This window comes from Protopterus annectens, chromosome 3.part1 (assembly GCF_019279795.1).
Source record: "Protopterus annectens isolate FY-2018-M chromosome 3.part1, PAN1.0, whole genome shotgun sequence".
NCBI lineage: Eukaryota > Metazoa > Chordata > Ceratodontiformes > Protopteridae > Protopterus > Protopterus annectens.
The window spans coordinates 1,858,863,699-1,858,878,171 of record NC_056732.1 but is presented as its reverse complement, the minus strand read 5'-3'; the positions used below and the strand labels follow the sequence as shown (position 1 = coordinate 1,858,878,171).

Genomic DNA, 14,473 nt, shown 5'->3' with positions numbered 1-14,473 from the left:
TGTTTTTGGCATTGGTATTATATAGTTTAAGACTATATTTCTTAGCAATTCCTATATATTTATTAGTGCCACTGGCATATTTCATCGCTAGTGTACCCCATATGTCATATGTCAAATAGCAACTCATACTCCTTATGATATTACAGGATTTATCTGCAGCGTTATAACTGTAAGGTTGGAAAATATGACAAGCAAAGTAGGCTTTAAATATGCTATAACACAATTGTTTGGTACTTATTACTGTCAACTCTTCTACATACACAGGAAAAGATAACCTTATATGACCATCAACCATTTTCCTTCATTTTTCTCTTCATCCTTCTATTCTCCATTTTTAATAAATATTTCTTTCTATTGTGGCTTCTTTGAATTTAGTGAGGGTACTTCATATCATATTATAGATAATATACAACGTTCAAACAGAGAACATGCCCAATATAGAGACATATTCTCAACTCAAGTGGTCCACACCATATATCTATAACACTGCAGTCAGAAATATACTAATGAATATGCAATAACTAGCAGCTTTGCAGCATGTGCGTGTCTCTAACAAGTACATACCTATAGGATATTAAAAAGAATAGATAGCACGCTCTTGTTTCATAATTAACAAATGCACACAGCCTGGTATTTACTTTCATAAACAGAAATTAGACCTGTTACTTATATGCATATCAGGTACCAACAACAATATGTTAGTAAATGCCTATGCAATTCAAATCATATTTTAATGTTGATTGATATGAGATGTAGCTGACAATGGTTTAGCGTTTGTGATGTTATATAATATATATTCAATATTATAAGTAAAAGTATGTTGCATGTCTATTTGCAATCTAAGGTTCAAGGCTGATCAATTTAGACATACAAGACAATCTCTTTAGCCTTGGTTATATAATGTTCCAGTCAAGGACTTAAATATATCAAATGTTTATAAAATTAAGTTAAATTATAGTAATTTACGTGGGTGATCTTATCAGAAAAGATTACAGTAAAGTCTGTATGTGTTAACTATTCATACAGTTTCTTCCAAGTGATATACTTCTTTTTAAGCTTCGTGTGCTGTTTATGTGTACAATTCAAAATGAATAACGTCATGTATGTGTTGATACCTTCTAAATTCATTAGGTACTTCACTGTACTTTTAATATTTGTTAAAACTGTAAAAGCACTTTGCCATCTCATAAATAGTGTGCTGGTTACTTTAAGTAGCTTAGGAGCTGACACCACACCCATACTGTCTTGTTTTAGTGCTGATATCACTCATGACTGTTTACTTTCATTTTGTGCTGTTAGAAGGTTTAACACACTGTAATGGATTCTAACTGAAGAACCTTCATTCAGGGGTGGTAAAATAAGAGTTCCCAGATCGTGACCATGGCGGGAAGCCAAAAACAAAGTAAGTGAAGTTTTTAGGGCTTTTTTTAAACTGAACAACAGCTCATTAAACTTCTATTAGTTTTCTTATCATTAAGGGCAGATATACAAGCCAAACAGTTGTTTGTTAGTCAAAAAGGCACTTTTAGCATCAAAGAATAGATAATTACTTTTCAAGGCACTTTTTGACAGTTATTACTATCAGTTTTTATATATTATTATGTGTATTAAATACATCAGTTTAGATATTTCATGCAGCTTAGTGTAAATAATATAAAAAGGAATCATGCTCATTTAAACACACCACATTAATATGTCAGTGTAAATACATCATATTCTATACTAGCAGTAAAAGGCAGGTAATTTATAAATGAACTATCTAAACATCATTTAGAGTTAGAAAAATCATGACTGTAAGTATTTACACTGTAATAGAGAAAGATATGTTACCTTGCTTAAAATGTCCTGCTTATCTTGTATTTATATTGTTTCAAAGACTGACACATGTGTAAAGCATGAATGCTTTCAAAGAACTTTTTGCCTTACAGAGCAAATAGAAGACAATAATGTTTGTGTTTTTCATATGTCTTTTATCATTTCTTCTTCTTGTCAGCAGTGCTCCATTCATTTTTTTCTAAGTGACGCTTAACCCCAAATTGGGAGAAATCCATTTCTTCCACATTATCCAAGGTTTTATTAGCTGAAAGATAAGAAACTGTTGCTTGCAGAGTGTCAAAAGTTTTAGGACCTTCAGTAAAAAATATTTTTATTCTTGCAGGGAACAGCAAGTGGACTTTAAGTTGTCTTTTTTTCAATTCCTTTATCAGAGGGAGACATTCTTTTCTTGCAGTTATAACTCCAGCAGAATAATCATTATCAAATCTGATTATGTTGTCTTTGTATTTAACTGGAGAAGTTGACCATGCTGTTTTTAAAATAAGTTCCTTGTCCTGTGATGAAAAAAAGTTTACTATTATTGATCTCGGGTGATTTTTTGATTTGATGGTTGATGAAGCAGCTCTTAAGGATCTGTGGGCTCTTTCAATTCCATAAGAAAGAGCTTCAGGCAATTTTAAAACTTCTGGTAACCAGGTAGTAAGGAAAGTCACCATGTTATCTCCCTCTGTTTTCTCTGGTAGCCCATAGATGCGAAGGTTATTTCGTGTGGACCTGTTCTCTAGATCCTCTTTTTTATTTTGTAATGAAGCATTTTGTTGTGATAAATGTAGCTGAAGATCTTGTTCTGAGAGTCTTCCCTCAGTATCATTTAAGGATCTCTCTATGTCAGCTATTTGAGACTTCTGTTGCGTCATTATTTCTTGTAGTTGCTGTATTTGTTTTGTAGATCTCTCCTCAAAAGTGTCCAGTTTGGTATTCATTTTGTCAAATTTCACTGACAAGTCTTGCATAGCATTTAATAAAGACTGTATCTCCTTTTTCATCGTCTGGTCCTGTGTGGTATGCTTAGAAAAGCTCATTTTCAGTAGATTCAGATACCTTCCTTCTTGTTTTTGACAGGAAAAATAATGTTTAAAGCCAAATTTTTTGCACTGCAGACTTCTAGTGATATTAGTAGAAGTAATTCAACAACATAGGTTTGTCTACAATATCTAGTTTTTAAAAATTCCTGTCAGAAATATCTTTTGAGTGCAGAGCTGAGAAAAGATGCTGCCAACCAGTCTACATCCTAGCCACACCCCCTATGTGAATGTTTTGAATGTGAATTTGTATCTTTTTTTTTACTAATGTACAGCTGCAATAAAGTTATACTGAAACTGGAACACCATGCCCTACACCAATGGTCATATGTTCATCAAAATGTTTCAGTTTTCAGTTCTACACCATCTTCTACAGTACCACTCATCTTAGCCTTCAGTACCACACCATGGTCTGCAGTACCACTCACCCCAGCATTCAGTATCACACCATGTTCTGCAGTACTGCACACCCCCAGCCTTCAGTACCACATCATTTTCTGCAGTACTGCTCAGCCCCAGTCTTCAGAACCACACCATGTTCTGTAGTACTACTTATCTCCAGCCTTCAGTACCACATCATGTTCTGCAGTACTGACACCCACAGCCATCAGTACCAGACCATGTTCTGCAGTACTGCTCACTACAGCCTTCAACACCACATCATGTTCTGTAATACTGCTCAACTCAGCCTTCAGTACCACACCGTGTTCTGCAGTACTGCTCACCCCAGCCTTCAGTACCACACCATGTCCTGCAGTACTGCTCACCCCCACCCTTCAGTACCACACCATGTTCTGCAGTACTGCTCACCACAGCCTTCAACACCACACCATGTTCTGTAATACTGCTCAACTCAGCCTTCAGTGCCACCCCATGTCCTGTAGTACTGCACACCCTCAGCCTTCAATACTGAACCATGTTCTGCAGTACTGCACACTGCCAGCCTTCAGTATCACACCCATACCTCTCAGATGTCCAAATTTAAACAGAATGTCCAGATTTTTGCCTCAGATTCTTTGGTCTATTCCTCATAAAATTTATGTTTTTTGGCGGAAATCACTGGGATGATCTGAGGTGAGGATTGACTTCATTAAATAAAGACATACATTTGAGTTTCAGACTTCAGACCCTTCTGAAAATGTTTGTTAACACAAACCCTGTTACTACAGCAACTTTCTAAATTCTGCAGTACTGGTCACCCTTAGCCTTCAGTACTACCACTGCACAAGTTCCTCACCAGAAGAATCCAGGGCCTCAAACATCTACCCTACACAGATAGGCTAAAAGCCCTGTCCCTCTACTCAGTCTCATACAGACTCCTCAGAGGTGACCTCTGTCTTGCATACAAAGCAATCTCAGACCCCACCTTGATCAGACTGCTGCATATCCGCAAGTCAAGCTCCACTCAAGTACCTTCATGGGCAACATCAACCTGGTCTGTGACATCAATAGGACTTGTGTCCCAGAGACTCCCCCTTCTGTAGAACAGACTCCCTCTCCATGTCAAGCAGAGTACCTTATTCATAGATTCACAGATACGCACTAGGCTAACTGCCCTTTATGGGCCATTGTAAGCCTAGCCAATTACCCCATGTGAGAATCAAGCTCTGCACCTTGTATCTGTAAGGTAAGCAACTTAACCACTATGCCAACTTCCCAACCATTTTTATCCCTTTTTAAGCACAACCTGGATAACTGGATGGGGAACAGAAAATACATCTCTGAAATTTCACCTGTGTCCCTACTGGATAGGGGCATCGCATGCTGACTTGTTGGTACCTGGACTAAATTCTTAGCTAGGCTTGTAAGGGCCTAGTAATGTCCTATAAGAGCAATATTTAAAATCTGTCCCTATTTTGGGGCTTTTGTCCTGTCATTTTGTCAAGCTCTGTCCAGATTTCGTACACTAAGAGGCTGACAGGTATGATCATACCATGTTCTGCTATACTGGTCACCCCCAGCCTTCAGTACCACCACATGTTCTGTAGTACAGTTCACTCCCACTCTTCAGTACCACACCATATTCTACAGTACTGCTAACCCCCAGCCTTCAGTATCACACCATGTTCTGTAGTACTGCTTAACCCCAGCCTTCAGTACCACACCATGTTCTGTAGTACTGCTAACCCCCAGCCTTCAATACCATACCATGTTCTTTAGTACTGCATCCTCCAGCCTTCAATACCACATCATGTAATGCAGTACTAGTCTCCCCAGCCTTCAGTACTACATTATGTTCTGCAGTACTGCTCACGCCAACCTTCAGTACCACACCATGTTCTGCAGTACTGACACCCACAGCCTTCAGTACTACATGTTCTGCAGAGCTGGAAAATATTTCAGAATGGAAATCACAAATCTGTAACTAGTAGGCATGGTGTGGCAATTGGACTTGGTTTACTTCAAAATAATGAATCAAATGTACTTTCACATGTTTGGAGGATTAATTCACCCTTGTCTTCTGAACATAATCTTCTCTATACTTCCAGGAGACTGTTAAACTGAATGTAACTGCAGACCCAGAATACTTATGTACTTACTGCTGGTTCTATTACCAGGAGGTTGCCTTTGTTGTAATACTTATCATGTACTTATAGGTAGGTTTATAGGTAGATACTAGGCTATCTGCCCTAGGGCATTTATAAGCCTAGCCAGAGTGTATTTGGCTTCCGCCTCCCTATTAGATTAGCCTACTGTGCCTCTGTAAAGTAGGTCACAGAAGGTACCCTTTTAAGATTAGTTTACTGTGCCTCTGTCTAGCAGGGACACAGGAGAGATCCCAGGGGTGAATTTGCGATTTCCCATCCACACGTCCAAATTTTGCTTGAAGAGGGTCAGCTAGGGGCTATGTCTAACATGAATTGGGATTCTATTCCAGAGTGAGGGGAACCTCTGGGAAATGAATCTGTCCCTCCAGCATGTCCTATTTATTTTTGTGCTGAGGTTTAGGTCCCTGGAACATGTAGCTCTAAGGGACTTGGATTTTTTGAGGTGGAGCATGTCCATTAATTCTGGGTTTGACATGGCTTTGTACGTCAGGCATAGATCGCCTCTGAGTAGGCGCTAAGCAACTGAGTAGAGCTGGAGTTTCTTTAGTCGAGCTGCATAGGACATATGTTTGTAGCCCATGATGCTCTTGGTGAGGTACTTTTGGGGTCTATCCAGTTGCTGCAGGTGTCGGGTAAGGTACATCCCAAAAGGAGCATTGTATTCAATTATGGGGCTGATGAGTAGAGGGGCACAATGACCTCTCTTGATCTAGATGTGAACCCTTTTGTGGTAAGGTGGGCTATATAGAAGGTCTTTCTAACCACTTTGGCAACGTGATTATCAAAGGAGAGATTACTATCTATGTTGGTCCCCAAATCTCTAATTACTTCTTCCATACTTAATGGATTACCACCTATGTGGTAATTTGTGGGCACCTTGTTTTTCCCAAAGGGGATGACTATGCACTTTTTAGCATTTAGCTTGAGGCCGTGGTTCTGGCACCAAGCATACGTCTCTGTGAGACCCTCTAGGAGGATGCTTGTGCCAGCTGGAGATTCAATTATGGGCCCCAGTTTGCAGTCATCTGCGAACTTTGTCAGCCATAATCTCCCCGTGTTAGCCTGAACCTCAGAGAAGTATATACCGAACAAGAGAGGTCCCAGAAATGAGCCCTGTGGGACGCCACTTGTAACTGGTTTGGATTCGGACATGGCACCTGCGATTCTGACCATGTGGGTTCTATCTCTGAGCCAGTTTGCAGCCCATCTTGTGATATAGGGGGTTGATATTTAAGCTGGTAAGCTTATTTATGATGCCCAAGTGGGGTATTGTGTCGAAGGCTTTTGCGAGGTCCAGGTAGGCTGTGTGGACTACCTTGCCCTCATCTATGGCTTTGGTAACTGTTTCAAAGAAATCAACTAGGTTTAAGAGGCAAGATCTGCCCTTAACAAAGCCGAATTGGGTAGGGTCCAGTGTCTGGAGGCTCCCAATGTCTTTGTTTATGAGTTCCATGATAATACGCTCCATAGCTTTACAGACCAGACTAGTCAGGCTTATGGGGCGATAGTTTCCAGGGTCCATTGTGGCACCACCTTTGTGGAGTGGGACCACTGTAGCTGTACGCCATTCTTTGGGTACATATCCTGTAGTAAGGCTAAGTTTGAACAGTGATTTAATGTGAGGGTTCAGTTCTTCTTGGAGCTCGTGTAAGACACAGCCTGGGACACCGTCTGGTCCCATAGATGCTGTGTTTTTTGCTTTGGAGAGGCAGCTTTCACCTGTGCATCTGTGATGTCAGGGAGGTTACATTCAGTTGGGATAGGCATTTGCTCCTTTGGGGGGGAAGTGGGGGAGAAGTTTGCGCTGAATCTGTCTGCCAGGATGTTGGCTATGTCTGTAGGTTCGGTATATTTTGTACCGTTATGCAACAATTCAGAGCATATCTGGGAGTTTCCCATGTTCCTGGCATTACTAAAGAAGGCCTTGTGATTATCTTTAGTGTCTAGGGCAATTTTTCTTTCAAAACTGGCCTTTGATGATTTTATGAGGGATCGAAGTTTCTTGCTAATACTGATCAGAGATGCCTTCCCTTTTTGGGATTTTGCTCTGTCATGTAGTAGCTTCCTCCTTCTGTTGTATAGCTTATTTATGGCCGGGGTCCACCAGACTGGTCTCCTGTTTTTGGAAGAGTGAGTCTTGGTTTTATTTGGGATAGCACAATCCATGCATTCCTGCAGGTGCTCATAGAATACATTTGTAAAGGATTCTGTGGATTGGGCTGTATTATCCTCTGGCCCAGGGGCTTTGAAGGATTCCACCTCAGTCTTGAGAAGTGCAAAGTTGGCTTTGGAGAAATTCTTTACAGTGATTTCCTTGGCTGGGGGTGGGGACGGGATATGGATGTCCAGGGAAATTTGTTTATGGTCTGATCTTACCAATGAGGGGTTTACCTCTGGTGTGGAACATAGAATCCCCATGTTGGTGATGACCAGGTCCAATATGTTGCTCCTTTTTGTGGGAGTGGTGACCAGTTGTTCCATTGCGTTAGAGTTTATAAATTCAAGGAACCGTTGGGCGAGGGTGTTTGGGCTTGAGTAGTTTTCCCAGTCAATGTTTGGGTAGTTGAAGTCACCCAATAACATAGTGTTTGGAGAGACCTTCATATTCTCCAGTGTTCTCAGGAATGCCAAGTGGGGTTCCTGTAATAGGGAGGGTGTTCTGTAGCAGGCTACAAACTGAAAGGCAGTTTTACCCGCTGTTATTTGGACATGGATGGTTTCCGATGCTTCGTGCAGTGCCACTAACCTGGAGGTGTAGGTATCTTTGATGAATATAGATACTCCCCCTCCTTTTGTGCTTTGGTCCGAGTTTTGGGGCCGAAATGCATGGTATGAGTTATAACCTGGTAGTGCTGGGGTGCTCTCAGGAGCCTTGAACCAGGTTTCTGTTACTGCACAGACATCGATTTTCTCCATACTGAGGAGAGTCTCGAGTGTGTGCATCTTGAGGTTTAGACTTCTGGTATTGAGTAGCATTACCTTTAGTTTTTTTATCTTTGGGCTGTCTATAGAGGTGGGTTTGTCCTTTGAGCCTTGCCTAAAAAAGGCACTATGGGGGTGGCAAGAGCCTTGGCCAGTATACGAAAGCCTAAGGGTGACATGTGCAAGCCATCCCTAGCGAAGCAACGTGGCTTGTCGAGCATGTCATCCCAGGCTGACAGACACTGGATCCCCTTTGAATGACACCAATACTTTAGCCAATTGTTGAAACTGATCATTTTGTCTTTATACTGTGGCATCATTCTTGGTGAGGGCAAGATGCTATTCAAGGTCAGGGACATACCAGCCTGGGCTACATGATCAGAGTGCTCCTCTATGTCTCTTTTCATGTAGTCCAGGGAGGTACGTCTCAGGTCATTCACACCAGCATGGACAATGACTGAGTCATACTTGTACTTGCTTTGGAGTGACCTGAGTGCTTGCGTTATGTGGCAGATCCTGGCACCTGACAGGCAGCTTACAGTGACCTTCTCCTTGTTCAGTCTGGTGAGTGGGACGTCAGTGTGCCGGACTATAAAGTCCACTATAACAAGTGTATGTGGTGTGTTGTTTGGCCTTATGGGCTGTGACTGTGAGGCACACTGATTTTGTGAGATATGTGATTTGTGGGTATTGTTGAGGGGTGGCTGTTGCTTGGATATCTGCTTAGGAGGTCTTTGCTGTTTAGGCAGATTTTTATTTAGAGCCTCCGAGTATGTTTTTGTGTGTTTATGTGTTGGGTATGCAGGTCTGTGTGAGACTGGATTTGTGGTGTGGGTGGTTACCTTTTCCTCCTGACTGACTGTGCCAGTCTTGGGTTGAGAGAGCTCTGCCTCCAGTTTGGCTGTGTAACTGCATCTCTCACATGTATTAGAGTTTGTTGGAAGGAGAAGAGGGTTGTCTGTGTACATAAGGCAATTGTAACATTGCCTAAAAATTCCCAGATTCACCAGCTGGACTGGAGAGTAACCTTGAAACTGACTCTTGGACATACCAGATTAGTATAAGGAACTGTTTTTTTACTGATCAGATTAGGGAAGGGAACTGATTTTTCACTTGATCAGGAAGGACCAATCGGGAGTCTAATACTTATGAGAAGTCAAGCAGGGTGTAGTGCTTTAGTTAGTTAGTGTTTCCTTATAAGAGCTGAGCAAGTGCAGGGCTTTAGAAAGAGAATGGAGTGATTACTTTGAGAGTTTGAACAGTTCTAAGGGAAAAAGTGAAGAGCAGACTTTGTGGAGCCTGGAATAGTTTAAACCTGTTTAGGCGGCGCTGCCCAACGCTGCTCAGTGCACAAAACCGCGCAAAAAGAGAGTTGTAGGGTTTTAAGAGAGAGAGATCAAGGAGTTTAGAAGTGACCCAAAATGGCCAATAAAACTACAGCTTCTAGGTAGTAACCACTCCTCCAGGGACAGGCAGGCTGTTCAGTGTTAACCACTCCCACTGGTGAACACAGAGACTTCCCTTTAGCCCAAGCAAGCACTGGCCTTCTAGAAATTTTCAAACAGTTCAGAACAGCAAATCTGTAACTGAACTTTCTTAACTTTCAGAAAGTGTAAAAAAAAGCAAGATTTTTTTGTTTTTTTTCTTTTTGTTGTAGTTTAAAGGTAGCAGAGATACACAAGCAGCAAAATAATCACAACTGTGCAATAAATGACCCCACACTTGAGTGCTAGGCCAAAATCAGGTGGTTCTGTTACCAGGAAGTTGCTTTTGTTGTAATATTTATTATGTACTTACTGCTGGTTATGTTACCAGGAAGTTGCCTTGGTTGTAATACTTATTATGTACTTACTGCTGGTTCTGTTACCAGGAAGTTGCCTTGGTTGTAATACTTATTATGTACTTACTGCTGGTTCTGTTACCAGGAAGTTGCCTTTTTGGCACTGTTTTTCTTCCTTCAGTTTTAGCAGCTGCAATGGTTTTATCTTTCATAAGAAGTAACAGAAGTTCATCCAATGGGATGTTATAACCTGCAAATCAAAGTAATTAAACAGTTAACCACGGTATCCTTCCAGTAATTATTTTACACTTTGTTTACAGAGGTTTAATCATACAAGTCTAAAGCAAAATTATAAAAGTGCACTACAAATAAAGCTGCATTTTATCAAGGATTGTGGATAATACCATCTCTGGAGACAAATGACTGTTTTTTCATCTTCCTGTGTTATATTACTTTCTCATCCTACATTCTCTCTCGACAAGAACATTCTCCTAAGAAAGAAAGAAATTAACTTTCACATCCTTAATTTATTGTTCATATTTGTGTGGGTACTCACACGTGTGCATTTGTGTAATTCCTAAAGCAGCTATCTTTCAGGGCTGAAATTCAAAAACATCTGGTTTCAAAATATTCCAGCATGAACCTGAGCCAGTGTAGACAGGGGTTAAATTATATGAATTACAACAAGGAATTCTAGTGAAAATTATAAAAAATAAAAGGTCTCTGATAAGAGGACAGTATGCTCATCAGACTATATCAAACAAATACGTACATATAAAAGTACAATTTGGTTGCACCCCCAGTTGGTGTATTGGCCAGATCCAGTATGGTTGCACCCCTGGTTGGTGTATTGACCAGATAGTCAATACACCAATGAGGGGTGCAACCATACTGGATCTGGGCCTCACTAATACGAGAGAGTGCTGCACACTCACTACTGTAATGTCTTCCCTAGTAAGGTCAGACAACAAAATGGTCTCCTTTAAAGTAAAAATAAAACCTGGACCCCCAGCTAAACCTGGAATATTCAGGAGCTACTTGATGGCCAACCACCTGCTATTAAAGAATAACCTGGCAAAATTTCAAGCTCCCATAAACCATGAGAACACTGCTGCCTATGCAGAACTCTTCACAGAAACCCTGTACAAGCATTTTAATAGCTGCATAGAGGCAGCTGTACCCACCAGGAAGAAGTACAGAATTAACACAAGAAACAAGCTCTCCTGGTGGGATCACAAAATCAATAGGCTGTATAACAGAAGGAAGAAAATCATGGCAACAGTTAGGAGGTACAGCACCCAGCAGGATGAAACTCACACTCTCATCAAACCAAACAAATAAATCAGAGGACAAATAAAATCTACCAAAGCCAAATCTGAGGGTAGTTTGGCCTCCCAGGCCAAGGACAACCACAGAGCATTCTTTAGCTATGTCCACAACCTCGAAGGCAATACACAATTGTGTGCAGAGCTCATTGAAAATGGAGCCACCTATATTGAGCCAGAAGATATAGCAACCCTCCTAGCTAATACATTCAGCTCCAACTTTACCCTCTTTCTCCCCTCAACCTTCCCTCAGGAAATACCATAAAATATAACCCCCCCTACTATCACTAGGAAACAGGTCCTCGATGCTCTTAGACCAAGAACACTGCATCAATGGGCCCAGACAATATCCCACGATGCCTCCTAAATAGCATGAAACATGACCTATCAGAACCTCTGGAATTACTATTTAACTATAGCCTCCAAACAGGCTTTATGCCTCATGAAATGGAGAGCAGCAACAGTCATCCCTCTGCACAAAGGTGGGCAATCTACAGACCCTGGAAACTGCAGACCCATAAAAGTCTCAATACTCTTATATGTACAGCCATGGAAAGAATCATAATGGAAATGAATAATACAGATATAGTAAACCTCCAGACACGGAACCCAAACCAGTTTGGTTTCGTCAGGGGCAGATCATGCCTACTCAACCTGGTGGACTTCTTTGAGAAGGTAACCAAAGCAATGGACGAGGTGAAAATATCTGTAGTTAGCTGAAGTGTTTGTGTGGTCTGCATTGCTCTGAGTATCACTCATCGATGCATTTAATTTTGATTTGAAGCTCTTTATTTAAGGTTTGATCATTTCTATTTTGTATCTTATTCTAGTATTACATTTAGTTTGTTTTAAGTTTTCTGTTCTGTTGGAGTTTTAAGAGTTCTTGGCTAGGGTCAGTTAAAAAAGTTACCAAAGCATTCCAGTGCAAATAATTCCTTTGCAAACTGTGAATACCGTCAGTTAATTAGTGGGAGGAGCCAAGAGACAGCATTGCACTTTTATTTAGAAATATCTGCAGTTAGCTGGAGTGTTTGTGTGGTCTGAATTCTTCTGAGTATCACTCATCGATGCATTTAATTTTGATTTGAAGCTGTTTATTTAAGGTTTGATCACTTCTATTTTGTATTTTATTCTAGTGTTACATTTGTTTTAAGTTTTCTGTTCTGTTGGAGTTTTAAGAGTTCTTGGCTAGGGTCAGTTAAAAAAGTTACCGAGAATTCATTTGCAAACTGTGAATAGTATCAGTTAATTAGTGGGAGGAGCTGAGAGACAGCATTGCTCTTTTATTTAGAAATATATGTAGTTAACTGAAGTGTTTGTGTGGTCTGCATTGCTCTGAGTATCACTCATCTCTGCATTTAATTTTGATTTAAAGCTCTTTATTTAAAGTTTCATCACTTCTATTTTGTATCTTATTCTAGTATTACATTTGTTTTGTTTTAAGTTTTCTGTTCTGTTGTAGTTTTAAGAGTTCAAGTCCTTGTTGCGTTCTTAAATTTGGTGGCTTTTGAGTTGCCCACCCCTACTATAAATCTAATTTTGGACACTCCTCCCAGTCCCATCTCATCAGCTTATTCTACTGAGTACAGAGAGGTCATTTGGTCATTTCTCAACCTTAAATTATTGTGTTTCATCCCTTCCCACTAAACATAAAAAATGCACTTTATTCATCTGCTTTTACTGTATTTGTGTTTCTTCCTACTTTATTACTTTATTTTGCTTTTTGCTTCCTGTTCTTAAAAATACTCAATTGCATTTACTCTGCTGCATGTATCACTGCTTGTTAGTAGCCTGATTAAATAATAACTGTTATTCTGAGCCTTTTGGTTTAAGCACTTGGGCTTCAGGCCAGTTGTTTTACATTAAGAAGGTTTGTGGTCTGCACTCTTGTGGCAGGACAGGTAGCTTACATCCTTCTAAGTTGGGAGTTCTGATTGAAGGCTTAGTGTCTGTTATTATAAAATTGTCTTAGTTCTGGTTTAAGTACTTGGGCTTCAGGCCAGTTATTTTAACATTAAGAAGGTTTGTGGGCTGCACTCTTGTGGGAGAAGAGGGTAGATTCTCCCCTTCTGAGCTGGGAATTTCTGGTTAAAGGCTTACTGTTCCTCCTTATTTGAACTGTTTCTTTCTGAAATTGGTGTACTTTGTTTGCTGTAGCATAGACTAGATTCAGACCTGCTGAATCTAGCTTTGTTTGTATAACTTGAGCACTAATTCAGGCCATCTTTTTTGGAGAAGGTTTCCCTGCACCCTAGTGGCAGGAGTGTGCAGTTAGAACTTCTCTGATTGAAGACTGCTGGAACAGGGCTCAGTTTTTTAGCTTTTTATTGGTTAATTTGTTTAAATGAATTTGCTACTGTTACATTAAAAAATGCACTTTATTCATCTGCTTTTACTGTATTTGTGTTTCTTCCTACTTTATTTTGCTTAAAAGTACTCAATTGCATTTATTCTGCAGCATTTATTATTGCTTGTTAGTAGCCTGATTAAATTGTAACTGTTATACTAAGCCTTTTGATTTAAGCACTTGGGCTTCAGGACAGTTGTTTTATTTAAGAAGGTTTGTGGTCTGCACTCTTATGGCAGGACAGGTAGCTTGCATTCTTCTAAGTTAGGAGCTGCTGACTAAAGGCTTAGTGGCTGTTATTCTAAAAGTGTCTTAGTTCTGGTTTAAGCAATTGGGCTTCAGGCCAGTTATTTTACATTAAGAAGGTTTGTGGTCTGCACTCTTGTGGGAGTAGAGGGTAGATTCTGCCCATCTGAGCTGGGAATTTCTGGTTAAAAGGCTTATTGTGCCTGCTTATTTGAACTGTTTCTTTCTGAAATTGGTGTGTCTTGTTTGCTGTAGCATAGACTAGATTCAGACCAGCTGTATCAAGCTTTGTTTGTATAACTTGAGCACTAATCCAGGCCATCTTTTTGGAGAAGGTTTCCCTAACTCTAGTGGCAGGAGTGTGCAGTTAGAACTTGTCTGATTGAAGACTGCTGGAACAGGGCTCAGTTTTGAGCTTTTTTATTGGTTAATTTTTTAATTTGTTT

General features: G+C 40.3%; 1 protein-coding gene across 1 annotated transcript in view; it reads right to left on the bottom strand.

Moving 5' to 3' along the window:
- The window catches only part of LOC122797933 (zinc finger protein 271-like), a 347,850-nt gene that overhangs the window by 154,769 nt on the left and 178,608 nt on the right, over positions 1 to 14,473 (bottom strand). Inside the window, exon 3 of the mRNA XM_044066452.1 lies at positions 10,237 to 10,359. Within this exon, the coding sequence (XP_043922387.1) occupies positions 10,237 to 10,359 (123 nt within the window). The remainder of the gene's footprint in view (positions 1 to 10,236; positions 10,360 to 14,473) is intronic.